We start from the raw sequence: 25,696 nt of genomic DNA on the forward strand, positions 1-25,696 counted from the left end.
TGGATTTGTACTGCAGTTTTTCCGGGACTATCTAACAATATGATAAATTCAGACACCCCAAGTTACTTTTAGGTAAATTAACAGATGTCAACATCACATTCACTACGTAAGAGTGCTGATTCGACTCTAAATCACACATTTCTTGGCTGAAGACAAGTTTCACTTCATGGAAAACATGCAAAGACAAAAAAAAAAAAAAAAAAAAAGAAATTATCTTCAATACTTAACTTGAATACATCACAGCAAACAAAATAATAATCTGACAGGAAGAAAACGGGTGGTTTTTAGAGTAACGCACTTACTTGTCCACATATTTCCTCTGGTTAGAATAATAAACACTGCTCCAATAATAGAAATAAAGATCCCAAAACTTGGCTTTTTATGATGCTTAAAATAAGCAGTGTGTTGCTAGTAATACTTAGGAAAGTCCCAAGGAGAAAGCAGGTAATACGGTACATATCCTAAATTGGGGATGGTCAAGACCATCACTTTCATCTCCAGAATCCAGACAGCCATAATTAATGGACAAGATTCTTTTTGTGGAAACCGAATATGGCCTCAGGGTCATTATCAATATAGCATTCCAGTGAGTTAGTACCAATTGATTAGAAGTAGCATCGGAAATATACACTGATTTATTACCCTGTCCTAATTACTAGAAATTCACTTTCATCAAAAGCTTGTCTTCTTGGGGTGCCTGACTGGCTCAGTCCGAGAGGCACGTGACTCTGGATCTTGGGGTCGTACGTTCAAGCTCCACGTTGGGTGGAGAGATTACTAAAAATAAATAAACTTTAGGGACGCCTGGCTGGCTCAGTTGGTAGAACATGCAACTCTTGATCTCGGGGGTCATGAGTTCAAGCCCCATGTGTGGTGTAGTTTACTTAACACAAAATTTTTTTAAAAATTAAAATAAATAAATAAGCTTAAAAAAAAAAAAAGGCTTGTCTTCTTTCAATGGGTAAAAAAAACTCACCAATAAGCTTGTTTTCCTTTACAAAACATCTGAACTCAGCCCCCGGAATTAATTCACACCATTTTCGAAGAACAAGCTGTAGACAAAGGAAAAATGTAACAAAACTACGTAACAAGGGAATGTTTACTGGTCTAACAGACAATTTTATGTCAAAAGTATATCTTAACAATTGCCATTATCAAATAGTTTGGGGAAAAGAAGGCATCATTTCACTCATATGTGGATTTTAAGAAACAAAACAGATGAACACAGGGAGGGGGGGCGGGGAAGAGAGAGGGGAAGGAAAACCATACCAGACTCTTAACAACAGAGAACAAACTGAGGGTTGCTGGAGGGGAGGTGTGTGTGTCGGGGAGGGGGGGTGGGGAGGGGATGGGCTAAATGGGACATGGGCATTAAGGAGGGCACTAGGGATGAGCACTGGGTGTTGTATGTAGTAAGTGATGAATCACTGAATTCTACTCCTGAAACCAGTATCACACTATATGTTAACTAACTAGAGCTTAAATAAAAATTTAAAAAATAATAAAGTAATTACAAGACTTGCATTTTGAAGATAGACCCCCAAATATCATGTGACAACACTTTTCCCTGTGTATCTTTTCATTTATCATAAAATTGTAACATTTACTTAATAAATATGCTGCTCAAATTTTTAAAAATGGCATCATAAACCATTCTCATCATGAGACGTAGGGGACAGATCTATTAATTCAGTAAGCGGGGGAAGCACTATTGAAACTGTTTATGACAAAACGCATCTCTGTCACTTACTCATCACTCTGAGAACTCTGACATGATATACATATCCAAGGATGAAGTCGAACCCTACCATCATTGTGTACAGCTGCCCTGTAATTCGTACGTTCTTCACCCCTTTAAGTATATCAAAAAAATAAAACGATTTCCGAGTCATCTACCTTAGCAACATTGTGTACGATGCTGATAAAATTATTATGATTTATCACTAAAACTCCCTATAACCCTCCCATGATTTTCCCACTACTTTAAACAATTCTACCAATGGCCCAAGTCATAAATGGGTTCTACTACCATAATTATTTAACATGTATAAATTCTCACATACTATTGAATTGCTACAATTTTATAAATAGGATAGTTGACAAATGCATGCTTCTGAGCCTTTCTTTGGAAAAGACTAGCCCTGTTTCTGTGAAGTGTTAATTCTAACAAGTGGCCAGTGCCTCCAGGCTCCCTTTTCCTGGCATACACGTCTTTGCCCTTTAGGACCCAAGAGATGGAACCTGAATTCTTCTAAGCCTCATTCCTGGAATTCCCTCCAGTGGGCCCAGTAGTCCCCCTTCCCATATCCTGTGCTCCCAGTTTCTTGTACCTAACATTCTAGAGTAAGCCCATGCATACCAAGCTGTACTGTGATAATCTGATACAGGTCTCTTTTCCTTCCTAACTAGCAACTTCCCTAAGGGCCAGGAACTGGGTCTTACTCATCTTATGTCCCCAGCACAAGTATGTAATAACTAACAGGTGTTTAAGGAATGTTATAAAGTAAAACAGCAAATATATAGGATAAACAGCCACTAAAAATCCTGATATAAAAAAATAGCTACTGAACTGGAAAAATGTTCACACTAACTGAAAAAAAAAAATGATATGCAAAGTAATGAAGACAGTGTATATATACACAGATATACACATCTCAAGAAAGGGAAGTTAAATGCCAAAATGCTAATACTGAGGATATGTTCAGGTGGTAAATTCTGCATAATTTCTTATACTTTTAAATTTTTGATAGTAAATTTCTTTTCTTAAAAAAAAATCTACATTGTTAAAATATGTCTAAGATTTTAAAATGCACTGATTTCAATTTTCATTATTGTGAGCTCTTGGTCAAGCTTTTTATGTGCCGTATGTTTAAAATAGAAATGAATTGGGGCGCCTGGGTGGCTCAGTCGGTTAAGCGTCCGACTTCGGCTCAGGTCACGATCTCGCGGTCCGTGAGTTCGAGCCCCGCGTCGGGCTCTGGGCTGGTGGCTCAGAGCCTGGAGCCTGCTTCTGATTCTGTGTCTCCCTCTCTCTCTGCCCCTCCCCCATTCATGCTCTGTCTCTCTCTGTCTCAAAAATAAATAAAGGTTAAAAAAATAAAAAAAAAAAAAGGGGCGCCTGGGTGGCGCAGTCGGTTAAGCGTCCGACTTCAGCCAGGTCACGATCTCGCGGTCCGTGAGTTCGAGCCCCGTGTCGGGCTCTGGGCTGATGGCTCGGAGCCTGGAGCCTGTTTCCGATTCTGTGTCTCCCTCTCTCTCTGCCCCTCCCCCGTTCATGCTCTGTCTCTCTCTGTCCCAAAAAATAAAATAAAAAACGTTGAAAAAAAAAAATTAAAAAAAAAAAATTAAAAAAAAAAATAGAAATGAATTATTAAATGAAGAACCCCAAACTAAAAAATTACACTGCTCTCATCTATTAAAAGCTGATACTGGGGCAACGGAGTGACTCAGTCAGTAAAGCACCAGATTTCAGCTCAGGTCATGATCTCACGGTCTGCAAGTTCCAGCCCCACATGGGACTCTGTGCTGTCAGCACAGAGCCTGCTTGGGATTCTCTCTTCTCCCCACCTACTCTCTCTCAAAATACCGAAAAAAAAAAAAAAAAAAAAAAAAAACAACAACAAAAACTGATACTGCCAAATATAGTTTTTTAGAGCTATAGTAATATTTACTTAAGCAACAAAGAAATAAGCAATTGCTATAAACATTAATTTTGGGAAGAATTTGCATAATGTTTACTAAAATGTTTTGGACAGGTAGCACATAAACTATAGTCAGTTAAAAAATTACATGGCGGGGGCGCCTGGGTGGCTCAGACCATTGAGCATCCGACTTCGGCTCAGGTCATAATCTCGCAGTTCGTGGGTTCAAGCCCCGCGTCAGACTCTGTGCTGACTGCTCAGAGCCTGGAGCCTGCTTCAGATTCTGTGTCTGCCTCTCTCTGTCCCTCCCCTGCTCATGCTGTGTCTGTCTCTGTCTCTCAACAATAAATAAATGTTAAAAAAAAAAAAAAAAACACAAAAAACCATGAGGGTAAAAGAATTCTCCTCCCACCTCCCACCACCGTGCAAGACCATACAGTCCCTCTGTCTTCCTCCTCAGAGGTAATCAGTGCTGTCAATTTCTCACATATCTTTACAGAAGTAATCTATGAATACAGGAGCATGGAGTACACGTACGTATCTTTTTAAATATACACAAAAGGAATACACGACTATCCAGGATTCTGCTTACAACTTTTTTCATTTTAATTATTCTAGTATTACTTTCCTGAGCTTTTTTTATTTTTTATTATTATTTTTTTTTATTTATATATGAAATTTATTGTCAAATTGGTTTCCATACAACACCCAGTGCTCATCCCAAAAGGTGCCCTCCTCAATGCCCATCACCCACCCTCCCCTCCCTCCCACCCCCCATCAACCCTTAGTTTGTTCTCAGTTCTCAACAGTCTCTTATGCTTTGGCTCTCTCCCACTCTAACTTTTTTTTTTGTTTTTCCTTCCCCTCCACCATGGGTTCCTGTTAAGTTTCTCAGGATCCACGTAAGAGTGAAACCATATGGTATCTGTCTTTCTCTGTATGGCTTATTTCACTTTGCATCACACTCTCCAGTTCCATCCACGTTGCTACAAAAGGCCATATTTCATTTTTTCTCATTGCCACATAGTATTCCATTGTGTATATAAACCACAATTTCTTTATCCATTCATCAGTTGATGGACATTTAGGCTCTTTCCATAATTTGGCTATTGTTGAGAGTGCTGCTATGAACATTGGGGTACAAGTGCCCCTATGCATCAGTACTCCTGTGTCCCTTGGATAAATTCCTAGCAGTGCTATTGCTGGGTCATAGGGTAGGTCTATTTTTAATTTTCTGAGGAACCTCCACACTGCTTTCCAGAGCGGCTGCACCAATTTGCATTCCCACCAACAGTGCAAGAGGGTTCCCGTTTCTCCACATCCTCTCCAGCATCTATAGTCTCCTGATTTGTTCATTTTGGCCACTCTGACTGGCGTGAGGTGATACCTGAGTGTGGTTTTGATTTGTATTTCCCTGATAAGGAGCGACGCTGAACATCTTTTCATGTGCCTGTTGGCCATCCGGATGTCTTCTTTAGAGAAGTGTCTATTCATGTTTTCTGCCCATTTCTTCACTGGGTTATTTGCTTTTCGGGTGTGGAGTTTGGTGAGCTCTTTATAGATTTTGGATACTAGCCCTTTGTCCGATATGTCATTTGCAAATATCTTTTCCCATTCCGTTGGTTGCCTTTTAGTTTTGTTGGTTGTTTCCTTTGCTGTGCAGAAGCTTTTTATCTTCATAAGGTCCCAGTAATTCACTTTTGCTTTTAATTCCCTTGCCTTTGGGGATGTGTCGAGGAAGAGATTGCTACGGCTGAGGTCAGAGAGGTCTTTTCCTGCTTTCTCCTCTAAGGTTTTGATGGTTTCCTGTCTCACATTCAGGTCCTTTATCCATTTTGAGTTTATTTTTGTGAATGGTGTGAGAAAGTGGTCTAGTTTCAACCTTCTGCATGTTGCTGTCCAGTTCTCCCAGCACCATTTGTTAAAGAGACTGTCTTTTTTCCATTGGATGTTCTTTCCTGCTTTGTCAAAGATGAGTTGGCCATACGTTTGTGGGTCTAGTTCTGGGGTTTCTATTCTATTCCATTGGTCTATGTGTCTGTTTTTGTGCCAATACCATGCTGTCTTGATGATGACAGCTTTGTAGTAGAAGCTAAAGTCTGAGATTGTGATGCCTCCTGCTTTGGTCTTCTTCTTCAAAATTACTTTGGCTATTCGGGGCCTTTTGTGGTTCCATACGAATTTTAGGATTGCTTGTTCTAGTTTTGAGAAGAATGCTGGTGCAATTTTGATTGGGATTGCCTTGAATGTGTAGATAGCTTTGGGTAGTATTGACATTTTGACAATATTTATTCTTCCAATCCATGAGCAGGGAATGTCTTTCCATTTCTTTAAATCTTCTTCAATTACCTTCATAAGCTTTCTATAGTTTTCAGCATACAGATCCTTTACATCTTTGGTTAGATTTATTCCTAGGTATTTTATGCTTCTTGGTGCAATTGTGAATGGGATCAGTTTCTTTATTTGTCTTTCTGTTGCTTCATTGTTAGTGTATAAGAATGCAACTGATTTCTGTACATTGATTTTGTATCCTGCAACTTGGCTGAATTCATGTATCAGTTCTAGCAGACTTTTGGTGGAGTCTATCGGATTTTCCATGTATAATATCATGTCATCTGCAAAAAGCGAAAGCTTGACTTCATCTTTGCCAATTTTGATGCCTTTGATTTCCTTTTGTTGTCTGATTGCTGATGCTAGAACTTCCAGCACTATGTTAAACAACAGCGGTGAGAGTGGGCATCCCTGTCGTGTTCCTGATCTCAGGGAAAAAGCTCTCAGTTTTTCCCCGTTGAGGATGATGTTAGCTGTGGGCTTTTCATAAATGGCTTTTATGATCTTTAAGTATGTTCCTTCTATCCCGTTTCCTGAGCTTTTAAAACTGACTTTTAAATGCTGTGCCTTAACATGATGATAGGATATTCCCAAAAAAACCAATAAAAGCACAAATAGCTGGGGAAATGAATCTTGGGGACAGAAGATGACATCTCAACAAAGATCATGCCTCAGGGCAGACTAGAGAAACGATCTTTGTCACTGTGTTTTCAAGCACCAAGTAATAAGATACAGCAGGTGTTTAATAGATGTTTGTTCAATGAAACAAGAGACAAGAATATAACATGTGCACAGAAATAATGTTATAAAAATGTTTAATGATTTGGGAAAATGCTCATACTGTGCTATTAAGCCAAAAAAACCCTCACTAATGGTACATAAAAAGCTCCATTACAAGTACTAAGAGATCCAGTTCAGTGGCCTAGGTAAATAGTAAATTATTCCACACCATGGCATGATCACAGAAGATACATCAATATATGCTTTAACTGTATCAAGTGATACAGTGAGTCAATGGACAAGTTTTGAAAGCACATGTGTACAAAAGTGAGCGGAAGCAAACAGACAATGAAGAATTTTTTTAAAAGACCAGTGAACTGATTCTAATTGGTCTCATAAATCCCAAAATGCAAATGGTTTGCAATTATGGAGCAGGCTGGCTACTCTCTTCAACAAATTACAAGCTATCAAAGTTTTCAAAAGTATTACATTTTGACAAGCCAAGTGCAGGAAGAACCAGGAGTGATGATAATAAGCAAGAGCCTATCAGGCATGTAGCTGAAACCTGGAGTCAGGATTTCAAAGGGAAGTATGTTCCAGATTCACTAGTGACAGCTGATGTTGGGATGGGCATGGGTGGGGGGTGTAAAATACCCTCAAACTAGGAAAATACAGAATATAAATTTGGTTTTGCTATGTCTGAATTCTCACTGCTACTTCTAATAACATTTTCACTATCCTTTCATTCTTACTTCTGCATGTAATTTGCAAAATGAATCAACAACACAAAAATAAAAAGGGCCACTGGGCCTAAACAGTAAAATGATGATCACTATTTTTCTTCATAAAGCTTACCCAGGTTAAGCTACATGGTGGGTACAAAGCTATTTGTGTTGTTACAAAATATGTACATTCTATAGTGTATATATATATATATATATATATGTATATACACACACACTTTGTATGCATGTGTGTATATATTTGTATGTATTTTTCATAAATTTAAAAATTCAGTGCTTCTAGATTGCCAGAGAGATTGATCCAAAAAAATTTATTCATTCTGCTTAAGAATAAATAGCAATTTTCAAAACATCTTCATCTAAGATTATCAATTTCATCAAAATTAAAAAAATAAATCCTTACCTCATATTCTATACAAGGATCTGGAGAATCATCAGTACAATGAATAAATCTTTAAGAGAAAAAAAAGGCAATTGAATCTTTTTTATGGTGCCAGTTTATGTACACACATTACTTACATTCAATGTGAGAGTAGGTTTTACTAGAAGCATCCAGAAACAGGAGGCTAATTCAAATCCAATAAACCTTTATTAAGCACTATCGAACATCAGACGTTAGCCGAGGCACTCTGAGATGTTATTTCACTAGTCTTCAAAACAACCGTATAAGCGTTACTTCCATTCTTCGGTCAAAAAAAACAAAGAAACTTAGACCCAGAAAAGACCAAATTTAGTGACCAAGCCAGGACTACAACTCAGATTATCTGAACATAGATTCCAAACGAAGGAAGGACAGCGCTGAGGTTTTACAATACTCATTGTCTTCTTTTTTATGGCTAAACCAGAAGTCTACTTCTCTGTTGACATCAACTCTACCATCTAAAGCCACGCAAAGTTATAATCTAACCCTTCCACTGCATGCCATTTAAAAAAATACTTGATAGAACTACCCATTCCTTAAGTAAACTGCTTTCCACTCTAAAAATCCTCCATTTCATGAACAATTTTTCAGGTATTAAATGCCTTTATTAAATACCTCCCTATGCCAAGGTCCGGCCAGACACCAGGAATGCTAAAATCACTTAAGTCCCCTGTTCTTTAGGAGGTTAGTCTAATGGGGAACGCCTAACAAGTAGACAAAGAACTTAAAACACTGGAAGTAAAAATAAAAATACTCTGGCAGCATAAAGGAAAAATGGATTAGCTCTCCATTGTATAGGGAGGAGGGAGGTCAGGAAAGCTTCAGTCAGCAGGAAGGGAAGGCCCACATTTAAGGCAGAGGGAAGCATGTGCTAAAGCAGGACGAGAAATGAGAACGGCCATGCAGAATGTGGAGAACTACTGCAGATGGGCCCTGATGGGAGTGCAGAATGCAAGGGGAAAACTGCCAAAAGATGGGCTTAGACCTCGCGCACCGCTGGTGGGCATGCAAGCTGGCACAGCCACTATGGAAAACCGTATGGAAGGTATTCACAAAATTAAAAGTAGAACTACCATATGATCTAGTAGTCCCACTACTGGGTATTTACTCAAAGAAAAACACAACACTAATTCAAAAAGAGATTCACGCACCCCTATGTTTATTGCAGCATTACTTACAACAGCCAAGATAAGGAAGCAGCCTAAGTGTTCACAGATAGATGAATGGATAAAGAAGATACGAGGCTTGAGTTAAACAAACAAAAAGCAAAAACAGACTCCTATAAGAAATAGACTCATAAATACAGAGAACAAGCTGATGGTTGCCAGAGGGGAGGGCAGTAGGGGGGCGGGCAAAAAGTGAAGGGGACTGGGAGATCCAGGTTTCCAGTTAGAGAACAAGTCCCAGGGATAAAAGGCACAACAAAGGGAATCTAATCAGTGGGACTGTAACAGCGCTGTATGGGGACAGACGGTAGCTACACGTATGGTCAGCAAACCATAAAACACAGACTTGGTAAATCACTGTTTCACACCCGAAACTAATGTAATGTTGTGTCAACTATACTTCAATTAAAAAAAAAAAAAAGATGAGGCTGGAGAGAAATTTGGGATAGGGAGGAGCATTCAGATTGTGAAGGCTCTTGTCTCCCTAGGGAGGCTGTACTTCATTATACAGACAACGGGGCGCTCCAAGTTTCTAAACGCAGGAGGGCTTTCACTGTGGCAGCGGTACTGGATAGCCTGTGGGGGGGAGTGGCAAGTAGGGAGGCAGAGAACCAGTTAGAAGGCTCCGTCCTATAGCCCTGGGGAGAGATGAGGGTCTAGCAGGGAAGGAGGAAAGCACGATGTAAAGATATTCAGGAGGCAAAGCCAACATGGCCTGGTGCCCTGGTGGAAGTGAGGGGTGAGGGAGAAAGAGGTCGGGATGACTGAGGTCATCAATGACTGGCTGGCAGGTGATGGGAATGCCATTCACTGAGACCGGAAGAAAAGCAGCTGACAGGTGAGAGAACGATGGAAGGGAACTATGTTTGCATGTGGAGAGCTGGAGACATCCGGGAGAACCGCACAGAGACGTCTAGGAAGCAACTGGAAATTAAGAAACTCAAAGAGAAGGAGGAATTGGAGACAATTATCTGGAGGTGATCCCACGGGTGTAAGAGATAAAGCTGAGAAGTAAATGGAAGGGATCACCTCAGGCACATGACAGAACCTTGGAGAATACTAACAAAGAGTGAGCAAAACTTGTGGTGGAGAGACACTGTTATTAAAAAAACAACAACAAACACAAAACAAAACACCACGCAAACAAAACAGAAAATACTTTTAAAGATCTCTTTAAAAGAAAAAAAAAACCTCTTTTAAGCAATTTAAAGTAAAATTGAGTTTCCAAAGATTTTAGGGGCACCTGGGTGGCTCAGTAGGTTAAGTGACCGACTTCAGCTCAGGTCATGATCTCGCAGTTCGTGAGTTCGAGCCCCGCATTGGGCTCTGTGCTGACAGCTTGGAGCCTGGAGCCTGCTTGGGATTCTGTGTCTGCCTCACCCTCCCTCTCTCTCTCTCTCTCTCTCTCTCTCTCTCTCTCTCTCTGCCCCTCCCCCACTCACACTCAAGCGCACGCGCGTGCTCTCTCTCTCAAAAATGAACATTAAAAAAAATTTTTTTTAAACAAAAGCTTTTAAATTTCCCTGAACATTCGATTAGGTTGGAATTCTCTGTAATCATTTGTGACCTATACTCCAAACAGTAACAATTCTAATTTATTTGGCTGGCTGAGGTCCTCAGAAAAAAACTTTTATCCCCACTAACAACTGGGCATCGGTTGATAAAATCTGAATTACAAAGAAAAGTACACTCAATGTGCTTTGTTAAAAAGTAGTGGGTTTTCCCTGTATTCTTGAATGGGCACCAAAGGAAGGATCTTACATTTGCTATCTCATTTAATCCTTTCAAAAGTTCTGTGAGAAAGTGCTATTAACATCCACATTTATCACATGAGGACACCAAGGCTCTGAAAGGTGAGAGATCAAGCTAGTGGTAGGGAGGGTATGAAACCCTCGTCCAGCTGCTGCTGAAGCTCACAGATTTCAGCAAAAAGAAACAAACAAACAAACAAAACCACAACAAAATACCACAAATACCAGATGCATCTAAATAAAAGTCTTTGACCATCTTTTTTAATAGTCCACAATAGTCCATAATAAACTTTTCTTCATTTCAAAAGATCCCTCACTTTTTCTTCCTAGTTTAACAGTCTAAACATTTTAATTAGTAAAAAATTGCTAATTATTTTATGAATTCTATCATAAAAATTCCTTTTATCCTTAAAACATTTTCCATTTATCCTTAAAACATATATATCTATACACTTTAATTTTACCTTCTAATTTTAAGAATTAAAACATACATAAAAGTACAAAGTATACATGTATTGCTTTTATAAGAAACCAATTCAAGTTTACAAGTTAATAATTTACATTTTGGAACATATACAAATATGGAATCGTCATGTGGTACACCTGAAATATAACGTTATGTCCATTCTATTTCAATAGAAAAAAAGTTAATATTTTGGCTTCCAACTAACCAATAGTTCATTATCATGTTAAAATTGAACTGACTGCCTGTCTTTTCTTAATGTAAATGTATCTACAACATACGGGGAGATGAAAGGAGAGAGATGACAAAGGACAAAATAACAGGGTATTATCTTAATGGTTAGTCTAGTCACAGAACTAGGACCATCTGTATTTTTGAAATGTGACTTTAATCGTGTGGGTGGCATACTTTTTATATGTCTGGTAACAGAGGATAGTTCTTATTAATATTCTATAAAGAACAAGGTAGATTAAGGTTCTATATCTACCTATTTTTAAAACACTACAGGAAACCCAAAAGGCACAATTCCAAAATCCAGATATTCATTGATGAATATTTTTAATGCTTCAATATTCCTACAAATACTGATTTCACTTGGTTAATCCTCATATTGCTACTTCAAAACAGATACACATTTTATTTTTTTAATTTTTATTTTAGAGAGAGAATGAGTGAGCGGGAGAATGGTAGAGGGAGGGGGAAGGAGGGAGAGAGCGAGAGCGAGAGCGAGAGAGAATCTCAACCAAGTTCCCATCTCAGGGCAGAGCATGACGCGGGGCTCGATCCCATGACCCTGGGATCATGACCCGAGCCCAAATCAAGAGTCAGACACTCAACCCACTGAGCCACCCAGAGGTCCCAAAACAGGTATACATTTTAAAACATATTTGCATTCTCCCATCTTGGAACATTATTTAAGTGTTGATTGGTTTAGCATTTAATGTTATTTTAAAAACCTGACTAGTTTCAAAAGGTAGAAATGAGAACCTCTGTGGTATGTGGGATCACTGTAGAAGGCTTTTTCATATTAAGATGATTAACCAAATGGTCGGGTACAGACCCTACAAGAGCAGAGAGCAGAGCCAGTCAATAATAACATTTACAGGAGCTCAGCTGAAATACTGCAAAGAACGCTGTGTGTGAATGTTTAGATTCCATTTACATTCTGGAGAAGGCAGGTTTAAAAGGGTAAAATGAGTAAGATAATTACAGTGCTAACAACACTGGAATTTTTACAATCCTTCTATGTAAATTAACAAACCTAAAACTTGTTCTACGAGTACTGATTCTTTTTATGAGTGTAAGTAATTAAAACACGTCATTTACATTATCTTTGAGACTTCTGCTTTTAAATTCATACAGTTCTACTTCCTCTTGCCTGTCGTCTAGTTTGGGGGCCTGGTGTGCTGTTTCCTCAAGTAGTTCCATATTTTTGCTGAAAGCACCCATCTGGTGCAGCTCAGTTCTCTGAGGGTCCCCCTGAGGCCTGGGTTGACAAAGTCTTTCCAGAGCAAGTTGTGTTTGCATCTTCTAGGTGCCTCAAGGGTAAAATGATTCAGGGACTGACTTTTACCTTAATGTCTTAGTTTGGGAGAGCTCCAACCAGACAGGTGGTTTAAATTTGTACTCCAAGTTCCTTGTGAGGTAGAGGCCTGAGGTCTCAACACTTTAAAATGCAAAACCCAAAGCCCAAGGAGTTTCAGTTCTGCCTCCTGGTCTCTGTGCCAGTGGATGAATTGTTTTCTAGTTCATCCTTTACTGGAGGTGCAATAGGGTCTCTTTTCCAGAACTTTACTTCATTTTGGCTAAATGCTCGGCCTCCAGTCCCAGTAAGGGATTAAAAGTTATGTCCCTTATCAGTTCTGGTAACCGTCCCTAAAAGGCTTATCTACCTAAGCGTCTGATTTTCCATCCTCCTTCCATTTCTTGCATCTGGGGTTGCCGTTTGTTTCTTGTGAATTCAGCTGTGCCTTACATTTTTGTGTCGTAGCTCATATCTTATCTAGCATTTTTAGATACTTGTAACAAAACATTTTTCAAGTTATCTTAGCCTGTTACTTAGGCAGAACCAGAAATTAATGATCAGTTTCTTAAAGTTCTTTTATAACTACAAATAAGAACATTTTGAATCGCATTTGAAGATCTGCCAATCTGACCAGCCTAGCTATATTAGATTAGCACTTAATAGCCATTTTCATACACACTTATGACCATGTTGGTTTTTAAAAATTTTTTTCCTGGGTGTGGGGAATAAGCTTAAGAATTCCCTGAGCCTGCAGCGATGGGTTAACAAGGCATAAAGAATTAGAAAGCCACAGGGTGTACATACCCAAGTTTGGGTAAACAAGATTAGGTAAAGGCAAAGGCCCCCAGTACAGGTAAAGCGGGACAAAGGCCCCCAGTATAGGACAAAGGTATAGGAATAGGGAATCTCAGGATGAAGACATCCATGATGAGGTAAACAAGATTAGGTATTCAGGGTGGTAACACCCCCCCCCCCCAATTTAGTACAATAGCAGAAAGCTGCTTTCACGGGAAGGAAGGACCATATTAGGTAAACAGGTAAATAGGGCTATGGACCCCTGCGGGGCGAAGTTTCCCAGGGCGGAGCTAGTTAGCAAAAGAAAGGTGCCTTGCTGACCCTGAGGTAGCAATCTCCGTCTTTCTTGTCTCCTAGGCCAGTTTAAGTAAACAGAGGTGGGGCCTCAAATCCGCTGTAAACAACCTTCTGCCCAGCGCCAGGATTTTGTTTTGTATTGACCCAAACCCCCTTTCCCTCAGGCCCAGCCAGGAGTTAAAGTTCGGGATTTCCTTGTCTTTGTGCACGTCCATAACTATGTTTGTAAGCCTTCTGATCCTAATAAAAATGGAGCAAGGACCCTTGCTCAGGGCTCTTGTCTCCTCTGGGACATTAGCCTCTCTCACACTTTTAATCCTGCCCCCGCTTTCTTGCTGGATCAGAGAGAACTCTAGACCCAGAGTCCACGACACCTGGGTTAGTATTTTAACTTGGGTAATTTCTTTGATTGAAATTTTCAACAAGGTAACAAGAGAAAGTAGTACTGAACTCCCTGCTTTACAGTCTGGATAGAAAGGAGGCCCCTGTACTGAATTACAATTACAGTTCCTCTAGCTCGCCATTAAAACTCTGAAATAAACACAAATGTTATTAAGGATGAACACTGCATTACCTACAATGGGAATTACAAAATAAAAAGAATTCTCAATATACAAAAATAAAGATTTTACTTTGGGAAAAAGCAACAAAACCTAAAGGCCTATTCTGATGAAAGCTACTATGAAATTATGCCAGTGTATTTTTAATATATTTTGAAAGTAGTTAACAAGAAGTTTTCAAAGAATTGTTCTAGGGCCGAATTTGTAAAAAAGAAAGAAGGGGCGCCTGGGTGGCTCAGTCAGTTAAGTGTCCAGCGTCCGACTTCAGCTCAGGTCATGATCTCACAGTCCATGAGTTCCAGCCCCGAGACGGGCTCTGTGCTGACAGCTCACAGCCTGGAGCCTGCTTCGGATTCTGTGTCTCCCTCTCTCTCTGCCCCTCCCCTGCTCATGCTCGGTCTCTGTCTCAAAAATAAATACAAACATTAAAAAAAATTTTTTTTAAAAGAAAGGAAATAAAAGGTAGGTCCTAGCCCCAAACTGCAGGGACTGTGCTTGGCCAGCACTGATGACTGGCAGGCAGAGGGCCATCTTTTTTGTCTTTCACTTCTACTCAAGCTACTGCCCATATCATTCCCTCGACTTAAACAAGGTTGCATTTTCTATCGGCCAAGAGGTCTTAGTGTAACAGGCTTATTCATCATGCCCTAAACATCATGTCCTAAACATGTCTTAAGATTGACATACTTTTTTTCTGTTAACTTCCTAACTGTGCTCAGCAAGTTTTTATTATGCTATTCCAAATATTTCACACATCAAAAGAGAATATGACACGTTTAATGATAAGGATGCAGGTGAGTGGAAGAGCGGGAGCACAATCAGGAAAATATGGATGTATTCTATCTAGTTTACGGAAGATGATGCAGAATGCGTCCCACGCCTCATTACAAGGAAAGGAGAGAGGAAGAGAAAGGCTACAATGTACCTGCACTCTGTTGGGCTGTGCTACGATTAAGAAATACACCATACAAGAAAGAGCTAGAGGGAGATGAAAACAGAATACACCAGTGGAAAACATTTAAGTTGAAGATGAATCCTATTTGCTGGGGGTAAGGGGTGAGACTCTGGCATCGGAGGTACAGATTTACAAGATCACCTACTCACATGGGATGGTCTCTAACTTGTGCCCATCACATGGCAGGTGGGGGGAAGGAGAATCATGGTGTTGGTAAACTTTGAGAGTATCACCTGTATGAATTTACCGTGGGTAACTTAGTAGAGCCTAAGTCCACTGACTGAGATCGCAATTTCAGCATTTTTATTAAGTAATGAGAAAACATCATCACTAAAGTTTTCTCAAGTGGCAGTAACCACAATCATTAATGCTTTAAAGTGCCATCCTAGGGGCGCCTGGGTGGCGCAGTCGGTTAAGCGTCCGACTTCAGCCAGGTCACGATCTCACGGTCCGTGAGTTCGAGCCCCGCGTCAGGCTCTGGGCTGATGGCTCAGAGCCTGGAGCCTGTTTCCGATTCTGTGTCTCCCTCTCTCTCTGCCCCTCCCCCGTTCATGCTCTGTCTCTCTCTGTCCCAAAAATAAATAAACGTTGAAAAAAAAATTAAAAAAAATAAAAATAAAAAAATAAAGTGCCATCCTAGATGTTTTCCTAGGGCACAATTCTCGTTGGTAAGCGTTTTAAAAAACTTGAAAGCTGACATTATACCTCAGAGGAAACAATTATTAAGTATAAGAAAAAGTATAAATCATGGGCAGAAAAAAAAAAAAAGAGAAAAGAAAACTGTTAGGCCAGGGGACATGCAGTATCAAAGTTGTGGTGATGTAGACTTTACTGCTTGTGAGGAACCAAGTTAGGAGCACTGGGGCACAGACTCCATTTCAGATTTCACCCGTGGTAGAAAAGGAAAGATAAAAATAAAATGATACTGAACAAAGGATCATTGGGTGTATTCATTCAAATTTTCATAGAGGGGCGCCTGGGTGGCTCAGTCGGTTAAGCGGCCGACTTCAGCTCAGGTCATGATCTCGTGGTCCGTGAGTTCGAGCCCCGCGTCAGGCTCTGTGCTGACAGCTCAGAGCCTGGAGCCTGTTTCCGATTCTGTGTCTCCCTCTCTCTCTGCCCCTCCCCCGTTCATGCTCTGTCTCTCTCTGTCTCAAGAATAACTAAACGTAAAAAAAAAAAAAAAAAATTAAAAAAAATTTTTTCATAGAATTTTTCTTCAAAAAGATAAAATATGGGGTGCCTGGGTGGCGCAGTCAGTTAAGCGTCCGACTTCAGCCAGGTCACGATCTCGCGGTCTGTGAGTTCGAGCCCCACGTCAGGCTCTGGGCTGATGGCTCAGAGCCTGGAGCCTGTTTCCGATTCTGTGTCTCCCTCTCTCTCTGCCCCTCCCCCGTTCATGCTCTGTCTCTCTCTGTCCCAAAAAATAAACGTTGAAAAAAAAAATTTTTTTTAAATAAAAAAAGATAACATATGCTATCTAAAATTAATATAATCTATAGCAGAAAAGTGTCAACTAATTAAATGGGTCTTAAAAGTCACAAGGCACAGGGGCGCCTGTGTGGCTTAGTCGGCTGAGTGTCCGACTTCAGCTCAGGTCACGACTTCACAGCTTGTTGAGTTCGAGCCCAGCATCGGGCTCTGTGCTGACAGCTTAGAGCATGGAGCCTGCTTCGGATTCTGTATCTCCCTCTCTCTCTCTGCCCCTTCCCTGCTCAAGCTCTGTGTCTCTCTCCTTCAAAACATAAACATTAAAAAAAAAAAATTTTTTTTTAATCATAAAGGTCTAACACACACAAAATTTTACTCCTGAGACTATTTGCTGAATTTTATGTTTAATAACCAGTTTTATAATAATCTTAAGAATGCATACAAACTGGGGAGCCTGGGTGGCCCAGTTGGCTGAGTGTCCGACTTCGACTCAGGTCATGATCTCACAGTTCGTGGGTTCGAGCCCCGCGTCAGGCTCTGTGCTGACAGCTCAGAGCCTGGAGCCTGCTTCGGACTCTGTCTCCCTCTCTCTCTGTCCCTCCCCTACTTGTGCTCTCTCTCTCTCTCAAAAATAAACATTAAAAAAAAATGCATACAAATTATGTCGAGCATAGCAGTTAAATTACTAAGCCAAGTGAAATTTCCTGACCTCTAGTCAAACCTATCTCGTAAGTGACAAGTCCCTCAGACAAACACTTAATGGGTTAATTTTTTTATTTGCTCAGCCCTTTCTTCTAAATGCCAATTGAATAGCGAATATTATTTTCTTGCCTTGGCCTACTGAAGTGCCACTTAATCAAGAAAATAATTACTGAAAGCAGCCATGATATTCGACAAGTCTAACCACATAAAATGTTTACATCTGGGCCAATAACTTGCTCAGTGAGTACAGTGCAGACACACTGCATTCAATGTGTCATACTTCAACTTCCACTTTTTAAAGCTTCCTGTGTACCATAACCAGTTGAGGAACGGGAAAAAGAAGAGTATTTAATATTCTGTCTTGGATTACAGCTGTGGCCGACAGTACTGGTCTCCCGCTAGCTCTTTCCAACCTCCATCCTTGCTAACACATCAGGAAGCACTCACGTTCTCGTTACCCTCCCGAATGCCAGGGATGCACGTGCCGGTTAATCTCAGCGGTCCTCAAGGTGTGGACCTGCCCAAGCATCATCAGGATAACCTGGGAATATTTTAGAAATCGTATTATTTTTGCACCCGGCTCCCAGCCTACTAAACCGAAACTCGGGGAGGGGACCAGCAATGCAATCTCTGTTTCACCAAACCCATCAGGTGATTCTGACACGTGCTCACGTGTGACAGCCCCGGTCCAAACCAGTCACGGCATTTCTGTTCCCTGACCATCGCTGGATTAGGCTGGTCACACTGTGCGACCAATGAGTCTGAAAGGAAGTCTCCTGGAGAGCTTCCAGAATGCTCTACTTGCTCACACACGGAGAAGAGTGAGAGGAAACACACCACCCCTTCTATTTCTGGTGCAGATACTGTCAGGTCTTCATGTGATGTTCAGAACCACAGCAGCAATCACGTAACCATAGGGTGATAATCCCAGATACCAAGCCAGCGAGCCAAGGATGAGAGTGCGTGAACACTGAAAGAGCCGGGGTCCCTGGAGACCTCGAGGACCTGCTCAACCAACCCCAGAAACACCCAAGCTCGAGTCCTTGTTAAATAATATATTTTTTAAAACTCTGCATGTGTCAAGTGCTTTGAGTTGGCCCTCTGTTAACTGTAATGTCTTTGTTTCTTTTTTTGAGGCAAGCCCCAAAATAGTATAAACAACATAATGTCACTTTCATAATATTATATAATCTTATACATATTACAGATTATATAATACCCCATAATGCCTTATTATGGTCTATGTTTATATTTATTATTATTTATAATATTCCTTATTATTTAGTAATTAAATTCTTATAAAGTTCTTTACAATATTTTACTATATTTTAATTTGAAGCATTGCTAGGGGAGGCATTTATAACCTTACTATAACCTAACTTTACTATAAAATACTGTAAACATTTAGCATGACGTTGACTGATATCATATTCTGGTTTGGGCTCTAGTAACTAACTTGTGCAAACAAATTACTAAACAGATTTAGGCCAATTTTCTAGCCAACAGAAGGAAAGAGATTAAACCATTAATACAATCCTGTCTACTTTAAAAAATTAGACTCCTAATTTAATCTTTAAGGGGTCCTGAAAGGACTAATATGACACAAGTTCATTTTTCGGTGGAGATCCTGTCAATAAAGATTTCTGCGCAGTGACAAGACTTACTGGCATGCAGCTTACTACCGACAAACGTTTCCAGAAATGGGTGATGACTCAGAGCCACCCAGATGAAAGGCTGCAAGCTCCGTGCTTGGGGTTTGCTCCTGCCGACTCTCAATTATTTAGACTAAGAGAAGGCTGGTATTCTTCGGGTAAACGCTCTTAATCCGGGGCCTCAAATTCACTTGCTGACTTTACTTCCCCCTCATGCAAAAATCAAAGAGTACAGAATACAAAACAACTGACGGGTATTTCCATCTTCTACTGGAGTCCCAGTTACATTCATGCACAAGGAGAGAGAGAAGTGAGCTGGGAAGAAGCAGCAGTTCACCAAACTGCAAAGGTGATGTAAAACACCACTAGCCACAGAGAATTAAAAGTGACTTATAGTTATTTTTGGAAAGGAAAAGATGTCCTCATACTCTCAATGCAACTAGTATTAAAGGTACATGAAAGCCTGTATCTGAAGAACTAACAGGCACAGAGCATTTTTTAATGTAATGTATTTTAAGGCCTCTTTACTTAAAGCATTAGATATCAAAAAGCTTTATAATGGGGGTGCCTGGGTGGCTCAGCTGGTTAAGCATCCGACTTATTTTTTTTTAAGTTTTTATTTTATGTTTTGAGAGACAGAGCACGAGCAGGGGAGGGGCAGACAGCAAGGAAGGGGTAGAGAGAGAGGGAGGGGCAGAAAGAGAGGAAGACCTAGAATCTTAAGCAGGCTGCAGGCTCTGAGCTGTCAGCACAGAGCCTGATGCGGGGATCGAACCCACAAACATGGGATCATGACCTGAGCCGAAGTCGGATGCTTAACAGACTGAGACACTCAGGTACCCCGCGTCTGACTCTTGATCTCAGCTCAGGTCTTGATCTCAGGGTCATGACTGCAAGCCCTGCATTAGGCTCCACGCTGGGCATGAAACCTACTTAAAAAAAAAAAAAAAAGGCTTTATAATGGACAAAGTAGATAGCCATCACTTCCTCTAACCAGAGGGTCTCTCCTGGAATGGAAATGCCACTGCATTATCACTAAAACAAGGGCCACCAAACACCTAGTAATATCTGTGCCAACATGATCATAAAAGGTGGACAATGAAATATCAAAACAATACGAAGCTTTCTTCTGTAGATGAACCAAAAATATCAATACAGGTAAAACCCCTTTGTAATAACATTACAACATAACCACACTCATTTATTATTACTGAATTTCATTTCTTTGATTACTGTAATACTAAAGTCAATGCCTGACGTACCAAACTCAGATATAAAAGGGTAGATACACAACCAACGTGCAATGAATTTATTGTTTGGTTCCAGGTTCCTCAAAAAAAGATCTGAGGCTGAAATGGGGTGAATGGGCAGGGTGAACTACACGGACAGATGGGCAAGAAGTGGCAAGTGCGCACCCCGTGTTTGCACCCCTGCTCACCTGCTTAAGTTGCTGGATTTTGTGAGACACTTCACTTGAGAGGTCAGTTTAAGTATTAGTTTAAGTGAATTGACGGTTTAAGATGGGAGGGATGGAAGGGGCGCCTGGGCGGCTCAGTCAGTGAAGCGACTGACTTTGGCTCAGGTCATGATCTCACAGCTCATGGGTTCGTGCCCTGCATCGGGCTCTGTGCCGACAGCTCAGAGCCTGGAGCTTGCTTCAGACTCTGTCTCCTCTCTCTGCCGCTCCCCTGCTTGTGAGCAGTCTGTGTGTGTGTGTGTGTGTGTCTCTCTCTCTCTCTCCCCCTGACCCCAATATAAATAAATATTAAAAAAAAAAAAAGAAAAAAGAAAAAAAAAGATGGGTAGGATGGGCAATCTAGAAGAATACCTGCTATTTGGTGACAGAACAAGAGTATAAAGAGCCCACCGACAGGTCAACAGTGCAGGTGCATTACCTGCCTATGATAAAGACAGCACAGGGTCAAGTTCTTTAGTTACAGAATTAACTGGCAAAGAAAGGAAAACAGCAATTCCACTTCCAGAAATTTATTCTAAAAAAGAAAAAAATTAGGAACATGCACAAAAATTTAGCACAGGGATATTCATGGCAGGACTGTATAAAAATAGAGGGCTGATCAAACAAATTATGCCATAGCTATCCAGTGGAATACCATTAAGGTAATTTTAAACCATGATATACACAAGTATTTAATGACACATAAAGATGTTAATTATACACTGCAGTCTACTAAGCAGTGTGAACTACATGATCCCATTTCTGTCTTTAAAAAAAAATCAGAATATGGTTAGGGACAGGCATATCTTTATTAGACGTATGCAAAGAAAGAATTCTGGAAGTATATAAAACCAACTGTGGTGAGATCATGGGTGCTTACTTTCCTTTGTTTAGCTCGAATCCCTAATTTTGTTTTTCTATGATGAGCATATATTGGTTTTTCAATTAAAAAATTATCAAAATACTTAATAAGCAGATATAAAGAAAGCCCTTGATATTTAGGAATATTCATTGTGGAGCATTTACTATCAAAGGAAAAGGAAGGTTGCTTTAATAGGTCTGTTCTATGGAACTGCTGTTTTTAACAGTACTAGAAGTAATGGCATTTCGCCTTCAGAAAACTTCTCACAAGTACTGAACCTACTGACATGGGAGATCAAGAGACATACTTACGGCTGAGTGAAGTCACGAGTGATGAAATCAGAGCTCTTGAACAACAGAAAGATGTCGCTGAGGGTTTTACATTTCAGAGAACTGTTCATTGCTATCCAGTACGCATCCTAAATGACAAAGCACATGCTACTTAGGGTACATTCCAAGTTAGTTGTTATGAATGAAGCTCAGTTCTATACACAGAATCAACAATGCACATTACGTTTAAAGAAAAAGTTGAGGTAAGACATTTTAGCTGTACTGTCCAATTTCAAATTATACTTCGAAACAGTGAAGAGCGGGGCCGCTGCATGGGGGACGCTGGGTTACAAACACACAGGTCCTCACCATCCCGCTCAGGCGCAAGCACTTCCCTGTGTTTTTCTCACTGATGATGAAAAGAGGGGTGAAGAAATATTAGAAATCTGACACTTCAGCTCAACGATCAAGGTGTAAAGAGTCTGACCAGCTACTCTCTAAGAAAAAGGAGATCCTTTCTCTCTTCTTGTTTCTGGGCAGTGACAGCTGGGACACCTGAACTGTGAGGACTGGAGTTTAGACCCATGTCTATCAATCTGCACCATCACAGCTTTACACGGTGAATGTCTCACACACATGAACCAAAAAAAGGTAACAAGAGCAGGCATGTGAGGCACAAAGCTTAGCAGAACATGCCTAAAAAGGACAGAATAATTAAGTCACTTACACAGCATACTTCTCCCATAGATCAGACACAGGACAGGAATGTGATTTTAAGAAAATTAATGTTTGCAAAAAACTATCCAAAAATTGTCCACACTATGTGAAAGAAAGCAGTGGCACATGGTAGGCACAGAGAAAATAAAATATAAATGAACACATTAATAACTCAAAACCAAAATAATATACCCATCTTAAGTGGAAAGCCTCAGCCCAGTTCAGCAGTAAGGAATGATTCAAATTACTGTTCATATACAAACTACAAATGAGTCTCAATGACTTTGTTATAGTAGCTTCTTTATAATTTCCCCCAATGAAAAAGATGTTGAGCTTCTAGTTGAAAATGGTACACTGACCATAGATTTCCCTCCACTGAAACAACGGTTTATGCGTAGAAAACCATAAACTCCAGGAAAAACAAAAGGTTGAGTAAGAAAACTGCATCATCCTGGGGTGCCTGGGTGGCTCAGTCAGGCTAAGCATCTGACTCTTGATTTCGGCTCAGGTCGTGATGTCCCAAGGTTTGTGAAATCGAGCCCCACATCAGGCTCTACGCTGACACTGAAGAGCCTGCTTGGGATTCTCTCCCCCCTTCTCTCTCTGACCCTCCATGCATGCATATGCATGAGCTCTCTCTCAAAATAAATAATCGTTAAAAAAAAAAAAAAAAACTACATCATCTTGTGAAGCATGTATCAGATGTGCATACACTGTCTGTGTTACCCTAACAGGAGAAACAGGGAGTCCTGACCTAATGAAAACATGCTATTACTCGAAGAAGGAGAATGGAATATAAAACAATGGGAAAGAGAGGAATGAGCATAATCTTCTCATTCCCAAATGGGCAGCAATAATGAGTATTATAGCTATAGCTAAAGAATAAAGTAGAGGAAAATAACAAAAAACGCACTGAAATATGTGAAAGCAGTTGCCTCTGAAGAGGAAGAAATGGTGAAGAAAAAGAAATGTTAGGATCTGCTTATTTGGGAAGCAAGCATATAGATCTTTTAAAAATTTAAATTGTATAAAAAATTTTAATTCTATACATGTGTAACTAATTTTAGTAAGTAAAAATACAGGCTAGATGAGGTAGAATTTATCTTTCACTTTAGAATAAGCAAAGATAGGCACATGGGATGATTTTTGAAAATGTAAATAAGTCTTTGATTCCTTAAAGGAGCTTTGCTGACATAGTTGTTTTCTATTGGATTAGAAAAAAAAAAACCAAATTTTTCCACAAACCTTAATAAAAAAAAAAAATCTTGTCAATGCACTATTATAATAAAACACAATTTAAGAAAACGTCTGTTGATTTCCCAAACAGCTCTATTTTTTAGGTGTTTTGACATTTTAATTTTTTTTTTTAATGTTTATTTTGAAGGAGCGAGAGACAAGGGGAGGGACAGAGAGAGAGGGAGACACAGAATCCCAAGCAGGCTCCAGGCTGTGAGCTGTCAGCACAGAGCCCCACATGGGGCTCAAACCCACGAACCGTGAGATCATGACCTGAGCCCAAGTCAGACGCCCAACCGACTGAGTCACCCAGGTGCCCTGGTCTTGTGATGTTTTAATTTTCAGTACTTTTCAAAAGAGAAAATTTCCTGTTACACACTGTGAACAGCTGAAGTTTTGAAAAGGGGCAGAGAATGGATTTCCTCAGATTTCTAGCATGATCAGCAACACGAGAGATTGCAACTGTCTTCTGGCAAAATATATAGTATTTTACAAAGCCAGGGAAGTGCTAAATCAGGAAAATAGGAGGAGGAAAATAAAAATAAATTCCACAGTATTTTCCCTAGAATTAGGAATAAAATTATATCTGTGGGGAATATAAAAAGAAAGAAATAGCAAAACAAAGAATATTTCAAACAGTGAGAGATTTACTGATATGTTCCTACCCTTGGGGCACTCCAGTTAAGCTTAGGAAATACACTGCCCCCCAGGGAATTGATAGCTTCTTGGACCTTAGTGGTGAACTCGGGAAATTCTGGTGCCTATAGAGAAAGAAGAAAGCATTTGGGCATGTCAATAATGTCACAATAAATATAGAAAACAAGATCAAAATCTCAAACAATTAAGCGTGTTAAAAGTTGGAATACAAAGTACTATCAGAATTTCTGAACTGAGCCAAATAAAATCAATGATCAAATATTTACCAGAAAGGGGGGAAAAAATAATAACAAGCGCCCAAATGGCACTTTCTAAAACCATCGAAGCCCACATAGCTAAAAAGACAGACATCATGAGGCATCTGGGGATGTGAGGAAGGACTGAATGGTTCTCTTCACATCTACAGAACCCACAGTTATGAAGTGAAAAGAGACAGATGAAATGTCACCTGTACACATATTCCAACGTTCAGAAATTAACACCTCCCATTTAAAGGGCCAGAAGCCTTTCCATCTAGAGGAAAAGATTCTTGGACATATCCTCAAAAGGCTTCATAAGAATGAGAAATAAATGATGTGCTTAGCCATATTTAAACACCACTATTTCCAGACAAGTTTTAATATAAACACACTCAAAAATAGGACCTTGGTTAAGTTAAAATGTTCTTTCCTTTTTGGCTGATTTTAAAATGTGTATTTTATATAAGCAAGTAATCAAAATGTCCAAAATGTGTGAAGGAATGCTCTGCCGTGAGCCTTATGTCACTAGCTAGGGAGGAGTTGGACACGAGTAGAGAAAAGGGGAGTAACAGACGTGGAAGTGGAGCCTGCAGGGGACAGAATACGAAAATATGAACAGATTCCCTATGGGCACGTTATCCGTTTATATTTGCCGCCCCCTACTGGGCAAATGCAAATTCTGAAAAAGTCCAGTAATGACCAGTTCTTCCAGAGGGGGGAAAAGTTAGAATGGGTCTAGAATTAGCTCAACTGCACACTGCAAAAAGAACCAAATGGCTTCTGTTGACCCCCATCATCTAATCCAGTTGCGACAGGGAGCAAACTGTGTCAAGAGCTTGGAAAACACACCAAAAAAATGTCATTTAAAAAAAATGGTGGCCTATTCCCCAAACTAGAAACCAGCGTTAAGCAACAGGCTAGTGAGTAAAGAAGGGAGAGCAGGCTGGACTCCCTTCCTTATGCTACAGAGGTCTGTGACTTCTAGACCAGCTCGCAGCATCTTTCGTATGTGCCACCGCATCCATTTTTGCGGACACCTTCAGTTTAGACACAGGAAATTAAACTGCAGCCATTCAGAGAGGCTTTCAAAATGAGTAACAGCCTTGA

At 40.1% G+C, this 25,696-nt stretch overlaps 1 protein-coding gene across 6 annotated transcripts in view; it reads right to left on the reverse strand.

Moving 5' to 3' along the window:
* CDC123 (cell division cycle 123) overlaps positions 1 to 25,696 on the reverse strand; it is a 62,622-nt gene that overhangs the window by 15,189 nt on the left and 21,737 nt on the right. For 4 of the 6 annotated variants that reach the window (XM_086714941.1, XM_025930790.2, XM_025930789.2 and 1 more), the window contains 4 exons: positions 24,359 to 24,454; positions 21,783 to 21,889; positions 7,839 to 7,887; positions 977 to 1,052 (listed from right to left, as the gene is read on the reverse strand). In XM_086714941.1, coding sequence (XP_086571067.1) covers positions 977 to 1,052; positions 7,839 to 7,887; positions 21,783 to 21,889; positions 24,359 to 24,454 — 328 coding nt within the window. The remainder of the gene's footprint in view (positions 1 to 976; positions 1,053 to 7,838; positions 7,888 to 21,782; positions 21,890 to 24,358; positions 24,455 to 25,696) is intronic. The other 2 variants (XM_086714944.1, XM_086714942.1) reach the window with 1 other exon arrangement.

The sequence above is a fragment of the Puma concolor genome, chromosome B4 (genome assembly GCF_028749965.1).
Source record: "Puma concolor isolate L17-30 chromosome B4, mPumCon1.1.hap2, whole genome shotgun sequence".
NCBI lineage: Eukaryota > Metazoa > Chordata > Mammalia > Carnivora > Felidae > Puma > Puma concolor.